At 47.4% G+C, this 13,867-nt stretch overlaps 1 protein-coding gene across 5 annotated transcripts in view; it reads left to right on the forward strand.

Moving 5' to 3' along the window:
• CARKD (carbohydrate kinase domain containing) overlaps positions 1-13,867 on the forward strand; it is a 25,219-nt gene that overhangs the window by 587 nt on the left and 10,765 nt on the right. For 4 of the 5 annotated variants that reach the window (XM_011933886.1, XM_011933887.1, XM_011933884.1 and 1 more), the window contains exons 2-5: positions 6,191-6,341; positions 8,525-8,570; positions 9,499-9,587; positions 11,987-12,095. In XM_011933886.1, the coding sequence (XP_011789276.1) occupies positions 6,191-6,341; positions 8,525-8,570; positions 9,499-9,587; positions 11,987-12,095 (395 nt within the window). The remainder of the gene's footprint in view (positions 1-6,190; positions 6,342-8,524; positions 8,571-9,498; positions 9,588-11,986; positions 12,096-13,867) is intronic. The other variant, XM_011933888.1, reaches the window with a different exon arrangement.

Raw genomic sequence — 13,867 nt, forward strand, 5'->3', positions numbered from 1 at the left:
GAGGGCCGGTAGGAGGACCCTGGGGCGCCGTGGGGCGCTGGTCGGATCCGTCTGCTCTGCTCTATCCCCGCTCCGGGTCTGGGAAAGATGCTCGCCAACTCCCGACTTGCTGTTTGGTCCGAGATGGAGACGGGGGCCCACATGGGGTTCAGGGACGCGGCGGGCGTGCAGGCGAGCTGGCCGGCTGAGCGGGCTTCGCGCACACCAGGAGCAGGGCTGCGTCTACATCCCCAGCTTGAAGCCCCAGTGCCACTGTGCAAGTACAGACCCTGCACGTCCTTGGACGAGAGGGACTTGATACTGCGACGCCAGGACCACAGAAAAGGACTCGACCAGCCAGGCCTCCTTCGCCCGCCCCGTGCCAGGGTGTGTCTGTGCGTGTAGGAGGTCTCTTGGGGAAGGAGGCTCACCTGAGTCATCCCCAGAACCTGGAGCGCTGGCCAGATGCCCCCGAGGGCCCTGCCCTGGCCTTGGCTGGTCCTTGCACGCTGAGATGCCTTTTCAAATAGAACGGATTATGTAGAAAGAATGTAAGCAGTAGCTGAGCAAGTGCTTGGAGCCCCATCTCTTCATAGGGTTTTTTCCTTTCTGTTTGCCTTGTGGGTGTTGGTGTATCTAATGTATTTTATACAGGAAGTAGCTCGTGTATATCTCATTTCTCATAAGGACAGATTGGTGTTATCCATCTTGCGTAGAAGATAAACAGAAGCTCAGAGACAGTGACTTAGCCAGGATTCTCCAGCCAGTAAGTGGCCGAAATGGTTAAGTGCAACGTTTGTTGCTGTAGTCATTACACAGATTTTACCTTGTGTATATGTTGGGCATCGTCAGAGAGTTTTGGCTTTTTGTTTTCATCACACACTCTGAATGCACTGGGTGGCGCTGAGAGGGTGCTCTACACTGTACATCAGTCACACCAGCAGGGAGGCTTCTTAACACCACTTTAATTAGAGATTTGTTTGTAGTTCTTTACCTTAAATTCATACACCATGATTAGTAGCAAGATTTTTCATTGCACTTGGTTGAGGACTTATTATCAGACTGACTTGCTAAACATTTACGAAAAACCAGGTAGAGTTGTATATTACTGACTTCCCAGCCAGGCTTTGGGAATATTTCACTTAACTTAGGGATTGTTGGTAGATGCTCTGAATTAGTTATAATTCACATTAATTTAAAGTACTTTTTTTTAGGTAGAATTTTCCAGTACTAAAAGCACTTTTAGCACAAAGCAGCAGTGATAGTCTTCCCCAGACATGCTTCCTTAAAACAAAAGCCAAACGGATATGACCTGTTCTTCCAGACTCAGAATTGTGCTGAAGAGTTACTGAATGGGATAAATCTTAAGCCACCTATTGTCAAGGCCTTTTAATCCTTCAGAACTTTGATGTTTATATGTAAATGTTTCTGTGGATAAGTTCAAACGGTGACGTCAGTAAGTCAGCTGGAACTTGCTTCACTGCCAAATGCTGGCAAGTGTAGTTGACCTGCTTTGGCCCTTTTGCTAACAGAAGCTGTTTATCTTAGGTGAATGCTGGTGAGCAGCCTGGATTTTACTTGGCGTTAATACAATTCTGGTTAAGTGAAAATGCTGTACTTCTTATTTTGCCTTAAAATGGCATTTTACACCTACTATGTGCCCACAAAAATAAAAACAAAAACATGGCAGCACTTTGGTAAAATAGTGTCTCGTGGCTTGGCTTGTTACTAACCACAGCATCTGCACAGGTTTCTCTCTGGGCCCCAGTTTCCTTATCTGTAAAAGAAAGATAAACTGGCTGTTAGTGAGGAGAGTGAATCGCGATGTCTTTACTTCATCGAATAGTTATCCGGTGTCTTGTTCTGTGCCAGGCTGTGTTCGAGGTGATAGAGTCCCACATGGAAGCAGTCAGTGTTGCAGTGTGGGAAGGTGCCGCATTTCCTGCGGGCAGACAGTAGGGTGGTGATTCTCCACCAGTCCAGACATAAGAACTTCCTTCTTCTGTCCAGGTCAACCCCTACCATGTGTGTCGTCTGTGTGCTTGAAAGGTTTCAGAACCCCACATGTAATAGTAGTTACTTTTGGTATCACTTTGAGTTTTTAAAATTATATAGCAAAAAAGTTACTATCAATTATGTTATGATTTAAAAATAATTTTAAGCTAGCTTACATCTGAGAACCATTTTTCTCATGTGTAAATCTTTAAATATTCAGTTTCTGGATGATGCTTCTTGTTCTCCAGGGTTCTTAGACCCAGCCCTTACAGGAGCATCATGGCCAGGGAACTGGGAATCTGACAAAGTCTTAAGATTTCACAACAGAACAGGAGGAGGAGGCGACTCCCGCTGATGGGTTAGTCAAGTTGCTGTGAAGGTGATTTGCACGTTTTGGGCTCCAAAACACTACCTTCTATATAAGATGAAAGACTAGCTCAAAACAGAATTTACCCCCATGTTTTCTTTCTAGGTATTATAAAGATTGCTATGTGGATGTAGTGTGTTTTCACAGAATCAGAATTGACATTTTTGGCTTGTGTTAAATGGGACTTTAATGCTTAACCTACTGTAAATCTGCCTTAGAAAGTGGCCCATATTTGTATATCGTATTTGATGTTTAAGTCCCCTGATAGCTTGCCATTTTAATAAAGCTTACCTTGAAGTGGAGGAAAAATTGTATGTGTTCTTGTCATTATTTGAATAACAATAAAAATCATAAAAATCATTATTTGCTTAAAAACCTGTAGGCTTTAAGCGTATCCGTGCCTGGACTAGCACATCTCCTCTTTCACAACCAAAAAGATGAAAAAGGTGCTATCCCAGTACCCCTGTGCCAAAGCCCTGGGAGGACTTTCAGCAAAGTGTGATGCAGAAGGGAAGCTTTTCCGCTCTGAGGAGCAGATGCAGAGAGAACAAGCACTTCGAACACAGCACACCTGGGAGCTCTGGTGCTGCAGCTGTGGCCCTGAGGTGGCCCTGCCCTGCTCTCCAGGGGGGGTGTTGGGCGACACTGGTTGCACGGGGGCAGCAGTGCTCCCCTCCACCCGACAGGTGCTCCACCTCGACTCGTGGATGCAGCCTAATTTTGTGTCAAATCCTTTTTGGTAATGTGTGGGTTATTTCAACTATGAGGCAAAGTGCAAATGGGTAGTTAAATGTTGGTTTATGATATTTGCCGTTTTTGATATAAACATTAAATATTTCATACCTCACCTCTAGTACTTTTTTTAAGACTTATATCTGAAATTTAAGATACAGATGTGCATAAGATTATGAATCTTGGATATTGGAAGAAAGAAACTTCCTGGAAAATGTACAGTATTATCTGGTGTAACCATTTTATTCCTTTTCTTATTGTGACAAATACACATTTATTAAGTATTACCATTTCGGAGTTGTTTTCATCAGGCAGGGTACATTGACATAGATGTTAATTTTTAATATCTGTAAGTTGAAGTCTGACTAAATTGTTTTTCTCTGTGATAAGTCACAGTTTATATTTTATATGAGCCTAAACATGATTTAATTTAAAGTACTGGTATATTTAAAGGTACTAAAACTACACGCGTGCATCTCTACTAGTGGTTCTTAACTCAGGCTCATTTTGCCCCCCGCAGAAGACGTTTGGGAGTGTTGAGATATTTTTGGTTGTCACCACTGGGTGTGTGTGCATACATTGCTGACTGGATAGAGGCCAAGGATGCCGCTTCCTTCAGTGCATAGAACAGCTCCCCCTGACAGAGACAGGGTGCTGATCGATATCCATGAATGTCTTTTTTTTTTTTTGAAACAAAGTCTCGCTGTGTCACCCAGGCTGGAGCACAGTGGCATAATCTTGGCTCACTGTAACCTCCACCTTCCAGGTTCAAACAGTTCTCCTGCCTCAGCCTCCTGAGTAGCTGGAATTACAGGCGTGCACCACCACGCCCAGCTAATTTTTGTATTTTTAGTAGAGACGGGGTTTCACCATGTTGGCCAGCCTGGTCTCGAACTCCTGACCTCAGGTAATCCACCCACCTCCGCCTCCGAAAGTGCTGAGATTATAGCTATTAGCCACTGCGCCCGACCCCATAAATGTCTCTTCTAGACAAGTGTATTATTTTAAAACCATAATTTAGCCTGCCTGGAGGAATTTCAAGGATGGGCGCATCGGTCCCCTGCAGGTAGCGCAGAAAGCCTCGTTGTGTCTGTTCTTGGTCCACAGATTATAGTGACTCTATGCCGGGTCTTAGCATGTGTTGGTCTGGAAGAAGGTGAAAAGGTTTGGGGTTGGGCTGGGTGCAGTGACTCACACCTGTAATCCCAGCACTTTGGGAGGCCAAGATGGGCAGATCACAAGGTCAGGAGATTGAGACCACCCTGGCCAACATGGTGGAACCCCGTCTCTACTAAAAATACAAAAATTAGCTGGGCGTGGTGGCGTGCGTCTGTAGTCCCAGCTACTCAGGGGGCTGAGACAGGAGAATTGCTTAGACCAGGGAGTCGCAGGTTGCAGTGAGCCGAGGTCGTGCCACTGCACTCCAGCTTGGTGACAGAGTGAGACTCTGTCTCAAAAAATAAAAAATAAAAAAAGGGTTTTGGGTTGATGGGGATTCATAGGATCTTTTTATCTTGGGGGATCTCCGCATCTGCTCTGTCAGCTAAGGCAGTTACATCTACTCAGAAAGAAAATTCCTTCAAAAATTGTGTTGAGTGAAAAGTAAAACTGGAAGAGTTAAAAGACGAAGCTCTTTTGCCATGAAGCGCTCGGTCAGCTTTGGGCTGCAGTCAGTGGAACTTGTGACGCATCTGCTTTTTCTCTGCTGCTGAGATAACTGGAAGGATAAAAATATTGAGCGCCTTGTTTGAAAAAATACTGTTTATATTTGCAAAGATCCTTTCATTCTAGGGAGAATGTATGCTTTATTATCTATTCATTGAGCTCTATGGAACATGCCAGCATTTCTCTCATAGCCGAGCTGTTTTAAATATTAAGGTCAAATATACAACACAGGAAGCTCTTCAAGAAAGGCCAGTTAAAGTGTAGCCGTTTAGAGACAACTCAAGATGATGAAATTACTTTAAGTGCCACTGCGAACCCGATTTAAGAAGCGTGCCATACTTAGAATGCCATGTTTAGGTTATTTAATTAATATCCAGTGGAGTATTGGAATACAGTTGGGAGTAATATGAGGAATCTGGCAGGCTTCCGAGCATCCCAGTGGATTACAGGTGGGAACTCGCTTTCCAGTTTGTGAGGAGAGAAAAGACCTAATAATCCTAAAGGGAAATTGAAATGAAGTAAGATAGTTTATTAAGTAATAATGCATTTTTGACTTGATAAAATGGTAAAACTTTCTGGAAAATTAAATGGTCTTCCAAAATTTCTCATACATTTGAAAAATAAACCTGATCGAAATAGCATGTGTTGTCCTGGCATGGTGGCTCATGCCTGTAATCCCAGCACTTTGGGAGGCTGAGGTAGACGAATCATGAGGTCAAGAGTTCAAGACCAGCCTGGCCAACATAGTGAAACCCCGTCCCTACTAAAAATACAAAAAATTAATTGGGCGTAGTGGTGGGCACCTGTAATCCCAGCTACTCGGGAGGCTGAGGCAGGAGAATCGCTTGAACCTAGGAGGCGGAGGTTGCAGTGAGCAGGATCATGCCACTGCACTCCAGCTTAGGTGACAGAGCTAGACTCTGTCTCAAATAAATAAATAAATAGCATGTGTTACTGTATGTGTTAATTACATGTGTTCAGGCTGGGCACAGTAGTTCACGCCTGTAATCCCAGTACTTTGAGAGGCTGCAGCTGGCAGATCACTTGAGGTCAGGAGTTCTAGACCAGTATAGCCAACATAGTGAAACCCTATCTCTACTGAAAATACAGAAATCAGCCAGGTGTGGTAGCGGATGCCTATAATCCCAGCTACTCAGGAGGCTGAGGCAGGAGAATTCTTGAACCTGGGAGGCAGAGGTTGCAGTGAGTTGAGATCACGCCACTGCACTCCAGCCCGGATGACGGAGTCAAGAGTTCATCTCAAAAAAGAAAAAAAAAATGACATGTGTTAATGTAATTTTGAACATCATATTTGCTTACAGAAATAAAACGGCTGGGTAAAAATCTATAGCATTCATATTAACTTTGGAGAGAGTTTTGGCTAATGGGCTATGATGTGTACTAACAATATCTGTTTACCTTTCTGAATTATTCATTTTTCTTGTCTTTCAGTTTTAGGAAGAGCATTTTCGCTACGTAAAGTACATTCAGTAAAGGATATGGAAAATACTTTGCAGCTGGTGAGAAATATTATACCTCCTCTGTCTTCCACAAAGCACAAAGGACAAGATGGAAGAATAGGCGTAGTTGGAGGCTGTCAGGAGTAAGTAACTGATGTGCAGCATTGGTGTTTAAAAAGTCAGTTGCTGGCTGGCTGCTTACCTGCCTGTCATTGACGCTGTCTAGTTTGACCTCCGTAATCATTTCCAAGTGCAGCCTGATGGGACACTCAGTATTTTTCAGTGATCCCCTTTTTTTTTTTTTTTTGAGGCGGAGTCTCGCTCTGTCGCCTGGGCTGGAGTGCAGTGGCCGGATCTCAGCTCACTGCAAGCTCCACCTCCCGGGTTTACGCCCATTCTCCTGCCTCAGCCTCCCGAGTAGCTGGGACTACAGGCGCCCGCCACCTCGCCCGGCTAGCTTTTTGTATTTTTTAGTAGAGACGGGGTTTCACCGTGTTAGCCAAGGTGGTCTCGATCTCCTGACCTCATGATCCGCCCGTCTCGGCCTCCCAAAGTGCTGGGATTACAGGCTTGAGCCACCGCGCCCAGCCAGTGATCCCCTTTTTGATTAACTAGGAAATAACTCTGAGGAGCTCTGACTGAATTGTTCCCCCGTGTGTGTCAGTGTTAAGTTTTGCTTGTAGTGGGGAAATGAGCCTGTTTTTTCCACTTTTTGCTTTTCCGTATTTAACCGGACTTCATACCACAAGCATGTTTTTTGTGTTTAGGATAGAAACGCTCAGCAACCTGTTGGTTTTCTTTGTCAGTTTAAAGATGTTACTGAAAGTCATTTTCGAAATTTGACAAATCCCTAGCTTGCTTCTGTTCTGTTTTGCTGCTGTGTTTGGTACGTAGCTGTTTGTAAGTTGTCCTTGGGTGTGAAGGACGCCTTCTGCCTCTGACGGAAAGCCTGACGTGGCTCTTTCTGTCTCTGCTTGCTTTCTGCTTGCGTGTGTGTGGTGTCTCTCTTTGCCCATCCCTCCATTTGCAGCTGTTGATCGTGCCATCGAGTGTGTTGAGAGCTGGTACTGGATCAGGTGTGCGTGCATTTACATGCCGGTGCCACTGCTGAACTGGACTCCCGTTGTGTTACTGTGTGCTGCTTCCCAGGAGCACCTGTTCCCTGCAGCCCTTGGAGGACAACCTTTGCTAGTCAAGTCGACGGACTTTCTTGTGTTAATGCATTTCTCTTATTAGTGAGGCTCGTTTTCACGTGATGTAAGAGGGTGTGCATGTATGTTGCCTGTTCTGTCCTTTCTTTTGCATTTACAACACTTTCTGTTGACACCGCTTTGCAGGAGAAGGCCATGTAAGGTGACATGTGTCAGCATTTGCCCAAGTCTGTTTTTCTTGGGTTAGCAAAACATTTCACTGCTCGGAATGGGCATAAAGGTTGCATTTGCCCATCTGATGCCAGGACAAGGCTCTTCCTTTCTGTGCCTGAAGTGCCCTTAGACCTGGAGTGCCAGCGACTCCAGAACAGTGAGGTGGAAGCAGCTGGGTGGTGGGTGCTGTTTCTTGTTTGTCCTGAGTGGCCCCCATCTGGCCTCTGCTGACTGTTACTCTTGGAGGACGGGGTCTGTCCGATCTGGGACCCTATCCATGCCCAACTGCTCTGAACATGTGGTTGTCACTTTCTTCTCTCTGGGCAGAAGCCTGCGGTCAGCTCCTTACCTTGAACATTCACATTGCAGAGAGACTGCAGGCATTACATAAGCCAGAGATTCACTCCCCTGAAATGCATGAAGGTTTTATGTAAAAGATCAACATTTCTGGCTGGGCGCTGTGGCTCATGCCTGTCATCCCAGCACTTTGGGAGGCCAAGGCGGGTAGATCACCTGAGGTCGGGAGTTTGAGACCAGCCTGACCAACATGGAGAAACCCCGTCTCTACTAAAAATACAAAATTAGCTGGGGGTGGTGGCACATGCCTGTAAACCTAACTACTCTGGAGGCTGAGGCAGGAGAATCGCTTGAACCCAGGAGGCGGAGGTTGCAGTGAGCCGAGATTGCGCCATTGCACTCCAGTCTGGGCAACAAGAGTAAAATGCCGTCTCAAAAACAAAAAAAAAAGATAGACATTTCTAGTCTAACCCGGTTCATGTTCGTTGAACATTTACTGAGCATCTTCTAGGTGCTGGGTTTGTGCTCTGTGCTTCATGTCTGTTATTTATTGATAAACCATGTCTATATTATTTATGCCTATTTTTTATTGATAACATATTTATTGATCAAGGTATACTTACGTTATTCTCAGAAGTTTTTGACTCTAAATACCTTCTTTTTAGGTACACTGGAGCCCCATATTTTGCAGCAATCTCAGCTCTCAAAGTGGTATGTTTACTTAAAAGTTCTTCATTGGGATTTTTCTGGTGGAGAGTTTGATTAAATATGATTAAAGCAAATGTTTTCTGATAGAAATCTAAATAATTTCTTAAGGTAATCATAGGTAATAGAAACACCCTTAAGTCTGTCCTGACATCTTGTGCATGAACAAGATCACTTCAGTTGAAGCCTATTTTTGTTTTTTTCTTTTTTCTGAGACGGAGTTTTGGTTTTGTCGCCCAGGCTGGAGTGCAGTGGCACGATCTCAGCTCACAGCAACCTCCGCCTCCTGGGTTCAAGCCATTCTCCTGCCTCAGCCTCCCGAGTAGCTGGGATTACAGGCACCTGCCACCATGCCCAGCTAATTTTTTTTGTATTTTTAATAGAGATGGGTTTTCTCCATGTTGGTCAGACTGGTCTCAAACTCCTGACCTCACGTGATCTGCCCGCCTTGGCCTCCCAAAATGCTGGGATTACAGGCGTGGTCCACTGCACCTGGCCTCAATTGAAGCCCATTTTTAAAACCTAAAGTGTGATTTGTATTGTACTCCACCAAAGTGAACCTGGGATGCCTTTGTAGGTCCCAGTGGAAGCAGTTGATCCTGCAGTTTCCCATGCACGGAGCAAGTGCTAATGACCGGCCTCTTTCTGTGACCCTTCCCCCTGGAGGGTGACAAGGCTGAGCTGGGCTGTGCTGGTGTGTGTGGCTCTGACCCTGCCTCTGTGGTGGCGGCAAAAGTCTGTCTTTTTAGGTATTGTGCTACGCGCCCTGGCCCTTTGCTAAGCCACCTGGCTGGGTGTAACCCGAACTAGTACGTTTCTCGCGCATGTCACCAGGGCACTGGAGGCCTGTGTCTGGCGGGTGGGCAGCGATGCCGGAGCCTTCCGGGGCCTGTGGACCGGGTCCCTGAGTCGGCCTCTTGTGCTCCTTCTTCAGGGCGCAGATTTGTCCCACGTGTTCTGTGCCAGTGCGGCCGCACCTGTGATTAAGGCCTACAGCCCGGAGCTGATCGTCCACCCAGTTCTGTGAGTCGCTCTGCGCCGGGCTCTCGTGGGCTCTCTTTCCCTCCTGCATCATTTGGGGTTTTTGCACTGACACCGAAAGCGTCTGATGGATTTTCCGTCCTCTGAGTTTGTCAGCAGGTGCTGTAAAGGAAGTAGGGAACGAAACAGCCCATTCTTCTGTGATCAGAATAAGACAAACGGGGAGGGGTGAGAGGTGGGTTGGGGGGACTTGGGCCTGTTGGAAATGGCCGGGGGCCAGCTCCAGAGGCAGTGAGGCCCTGTGGGCTGTGTCTGACAGGTTTGCAGAAGGTGGAAACGAAGGGCCTCTGAGCAGTAATAAGACCCTTCCTGCACTCAGCAGGTATGTCTGGTGCCAGGCCGTAGCCTGCGTTCCATGGGTCAGCGTCAAACTGGGCAGGCAAACACCTGCCCCCGTGAGGCTCCCCCAGACAGCCTGTGCTGTAGAGCTTGCTGCGTGGAAGTGTTCCCTCTGCCGTCCAGGATTGTGGCCACTGAGTGCTTGAAATGTAGCTGGGAGGTGCTCTTGTTTACTTTTAATTGTGTGTGTTCACATAGACTGGATTGGGCTGTGCTGCTCTGGGGACAGACAAGGGAGAGCAGGATGTCAGGTGGGGAAGGAACCGCAGAGAGCGGCAGCAGGGGGTGTTGTGAGAGTGGGCAGAGGGGTGGGCGGGGCGGCAGCACGGTGTGATGGCGCCTGGGTGGAGCCTGGCCTCTCCACACCAGGGAGGAGCCGGTCAGAGCTCCAGGGGGGGCGCTGTGATGTGTCGGGTGACCAAGAGGTGCAGGGCTGGGCCCCACAGGGTGTGGGGCTGCTGTTAGGGCTGTGGCTGTGGCACTGAGTGGGCAGGGCAGGGCCAGTGTGGGTCATAAAGGCTCCTTGGCAGCTGTTGGGCTGTGGGAGGGAAGGGTGCAGTTAGATGGTGAGAAGGGTCAGATTCTGGGTATGTTTGGAAAGTTTGGGGGCAGCATTTGCTGACAGATTGGATTGGAAAAGGCAAGTGGCACGGACTCCACCAAGGGTTTTGGTCTGAGCGAGTTGTCACTCCACGTGGTGGAAAAACAGGCTTGGGTGGGATGAAGATGAGGCATTGGGTGTGGGGTGCAGTTTGGCTGCCAGTTAGACATCCAGGGGATGTGGCTAGTGGGCATTGGACAGTGGGGACATGGACTTGGGAGTCATGCACATGTGGACGGTGCTTAAAACTGGAAGACGAGGGAGTAAGAGGCAGAGAGGGGCTGGGTCGGGGGCTTGGCACTCAGATGCTGGGAGCATGGGCTGGGGAGGAGGCAGCAGGGGCTTCAGGAGTCGGTGAAGCCGCTGTTTCCAGACAGTACTAGAAGGGCCTGTGTGTGCCACTCTGGGTCAGTTTGAGATGCGGCCTAAGAACAGATGGTGCATCTCACAGTGTGGGGTTCTTGGTGACCCTGAGAAGGGAGCTTGTCAGGGAGGAAAGGAGACAGAAGCCTTAACAGTGGACTCAAGGAGAGGACACACTGAACAGGAAGGAGTTTCTGAAAAAGCAAAACCCTGCCTTGTTCTGAATGAGAAACTGCAGCAGGATCAGTGCATTGTGTGGGGCCTGGTGCGTACACCACATAGGCTTTACAGCCACACGTGTGTGTGATGGAAACAAACTGGCTATTTTGAAAATAGCCATCACTCTTTTTCTAACTCGTCTTAACTGTTGAAAGCTAGGCATCTAAAGCCGGGCATTAAAAGATAGACGAGGGAGAGGCAATGGCCACATGCAGTGTGGGGCTGGTTTGGGTCCTGAAACGGGAAGAGGACATCAAGAGGAAACGGGAAATTTGGAAAATGCTGTGGTTTAATGAATAGTATTGAACCAATGTGAAGTTAGTTATGCTGATCCGGAATGTGGGTGCGTGAGGCGTTAACCTCAGGGGAGGCTGGGCAAAGGGTACATGGGAGCCTTCTGTACTGATTAAATAATAAATCTAAATTACAGAAATTATTTAAAAGTCATTACTAGGCCGGGCGCGGTGGCTCAAGCCTGTAATCCCAGCACTTTGGGAGGCCGAGACGGGCGGATCATGAGGTCAGGAGATCGAGACCATCCTGGCTAACACTGTGAAACCCCGTCTCTACTAAAAAAATACGAAAAACTAGCCGGGCGAGGTGGCGGGCGCCTGTAGTCCCAGCTACTCGGGAGGCTGAGGCAGGAGAATGGCGTAAACCCGGGAGGCGGAGCTTGTAGTGAGCTGAGATCTGGCCACTGCACTCCAGCCTGGGTGACAGAGCAAGACTCCGTCTCAAAAAAAAAAAAAAAAAAGTCATTACTGTTGGTAAATTATTTTTTCAAAATGTAAACAAATACATGACAGTAAATAAATGAGGAATTGTGGGTAACCATCCTGGCCTTCCTTTCCTTCTTTAGCGACAGCCCCAGTGCCGTTCAGGAGGTGGAGAAGTGGCTCCCCCGGCTGCATGCTCTTGTCATAGGGCCTGGCTTGGGTAGAGATGATGCGCTTCTCAGAAATGTCCAGGTATGTATATACTCACTCACTTTCCTCATGACAGGCTTAGCCCTTAGGCGTGAAGTTGGAACAGAGGCATTTCTCTTCCTTTTTGTGTAGTGTTCTATCGGGAGAAACCCGCTCCCGATGTTTAACAGGGGTTCTTTTCTATTTCCTAAGTGTCTAGGCTGGGTTGAGAAATAAAGGGAAAGAGCACAAGAGAGAGAAATTTAAAGCTGGGTGTCCGGGGGAGACATCACATGTCGGCAGGATCCGTGATGTTCCCTGAGTCGTAAAACCAGCAAGTCTTTATTAGCGATTTTCAAAAAGGGGAGGGAGTGCACGAATAGGGTGTGGGTCACAGAGATCACATACTTCACGAGGTAATAAAATATCACAAAGCAAATGGAGGCTGGGCGAGATCACAGGACCACTGGGTGAGGAGAAATTAAAATTGCTCATGAAGTTTCAGGCACGCATTGTCATTTGATAACATCTTATCAGGAAAGAGTGTTTGAGAGCAGGTAACCTATCTGACCACAATTTATTAGGTGGAAATTTTCCCGTCCCAGTAAGCCTGGGAGCACTGTAGGAGACCGGGGCTTATTTCATCCCATCGGCTTCGAAGGGACCCCTTAAAAGGGGCCATCTACAGGCCTACCTTCAGGGCGCATTCTCTTTCTCAGGGATGTTCCTTGCTGAGAAAAAGAATTCAGCGATATTTCTCTTATTTGCTTATGAAAGAGAAGGAATGAATATAGCTCTGTTTCAGTCCCGCTCACCGGTGGCCAGTTCAAAGTAACCTCTCTTGTTCCCTGAACATCGCTGTTAGCCTGTTCTTTTTTTAAGATGCCCAGATTTCATATTCAAACACACATGCTCTATAAACAATTTGTGCAGTTGACACAATCACAGGGTCCTGAGGCGACATTCATCCTCCTCAGCTTACAAAGAAGATGATGGGATTAAGAGATTGAAGTAAAGACAGGCATAGGAAATCACAGGGGTATTGATTGGGGAAGTGACAAGTGTTCATGAAATCTTTACAATTTATGTTCAGAGATTACAGTAAAGACAGGTGTAAGAAACCACAAAAGTATTAATTTGGGGAACTAATAAATGTCCATGAAATCTTCACAATTTATGTTCTGCTGCGGCTTCAGCTGGTCCCTCCGTTCGGGGTCCCTGACTTCCCGCAACAGTGTTCTGTGCGCCTCTTCATAGCATGATTGAGATAAGATTTGAGGGACGGAGGAGAAACAGTGCAAAGGTGGTGAGGAGCTGTGCTGAGATCTGCTTCCCTCCGGGCCCAACTGCTTTCTCACGGAGCAGCTGCCGGAGTGTGTGTGCAGTTGCTCTGATGTTTTATGCCTGACGTGAGGAGAGGGTGAGCAGGATTGAGGAGCTGACAGAGGTTTGGGGTCAGGCCTGAGTGTACCTCCCAGGCCACCGCCTTCTCGCTGGGGACCCTGGTGTTCCCTCAGCCTCCTGGGCTGTTGTTCCCGCACAGCCCTGGCACCGTGCTCTGCTGACATCGGGCTGTGAGGTGACACGGGCCAGCTTGTCCATGCCCCCATGCATGCACATGTCCTCTCATTGATGCTGCTATTTATTTCTTCAAGTTCATCTTATGCCCACCTGAATCCAAAAAGATGAAAATTATTCTGGCCGGGCGCGGTGGCTCAAGCCTGTAATCCCAGCACTTCGGGAGGCCGAGACGGGCGGATCACGAGGTCAGGAGATCGAGACCATCCTGGCTAACATGGTGAAACCCCGTCTCTACTAAAAAAAAAAATACAAAA

The sequence above is a fragment of the Colobus angolensis genome, unplaced genomic scaffold (assembly GCF_000951035.1).
Source record: "Colobus angolensis palliatus isolate OR3802 unplaced genomic scaffold, Cang.pa_1.0 Scaffold13, whole genome shotgun sequence".
In the NCBI taxonomy this organism is placed as follows: domain Eukaryota; kingdom Metazoa; phylum Chordata; class Mammalia; order Primates; family Cercopithecidae; genus Colobus; species Colobus angolensis.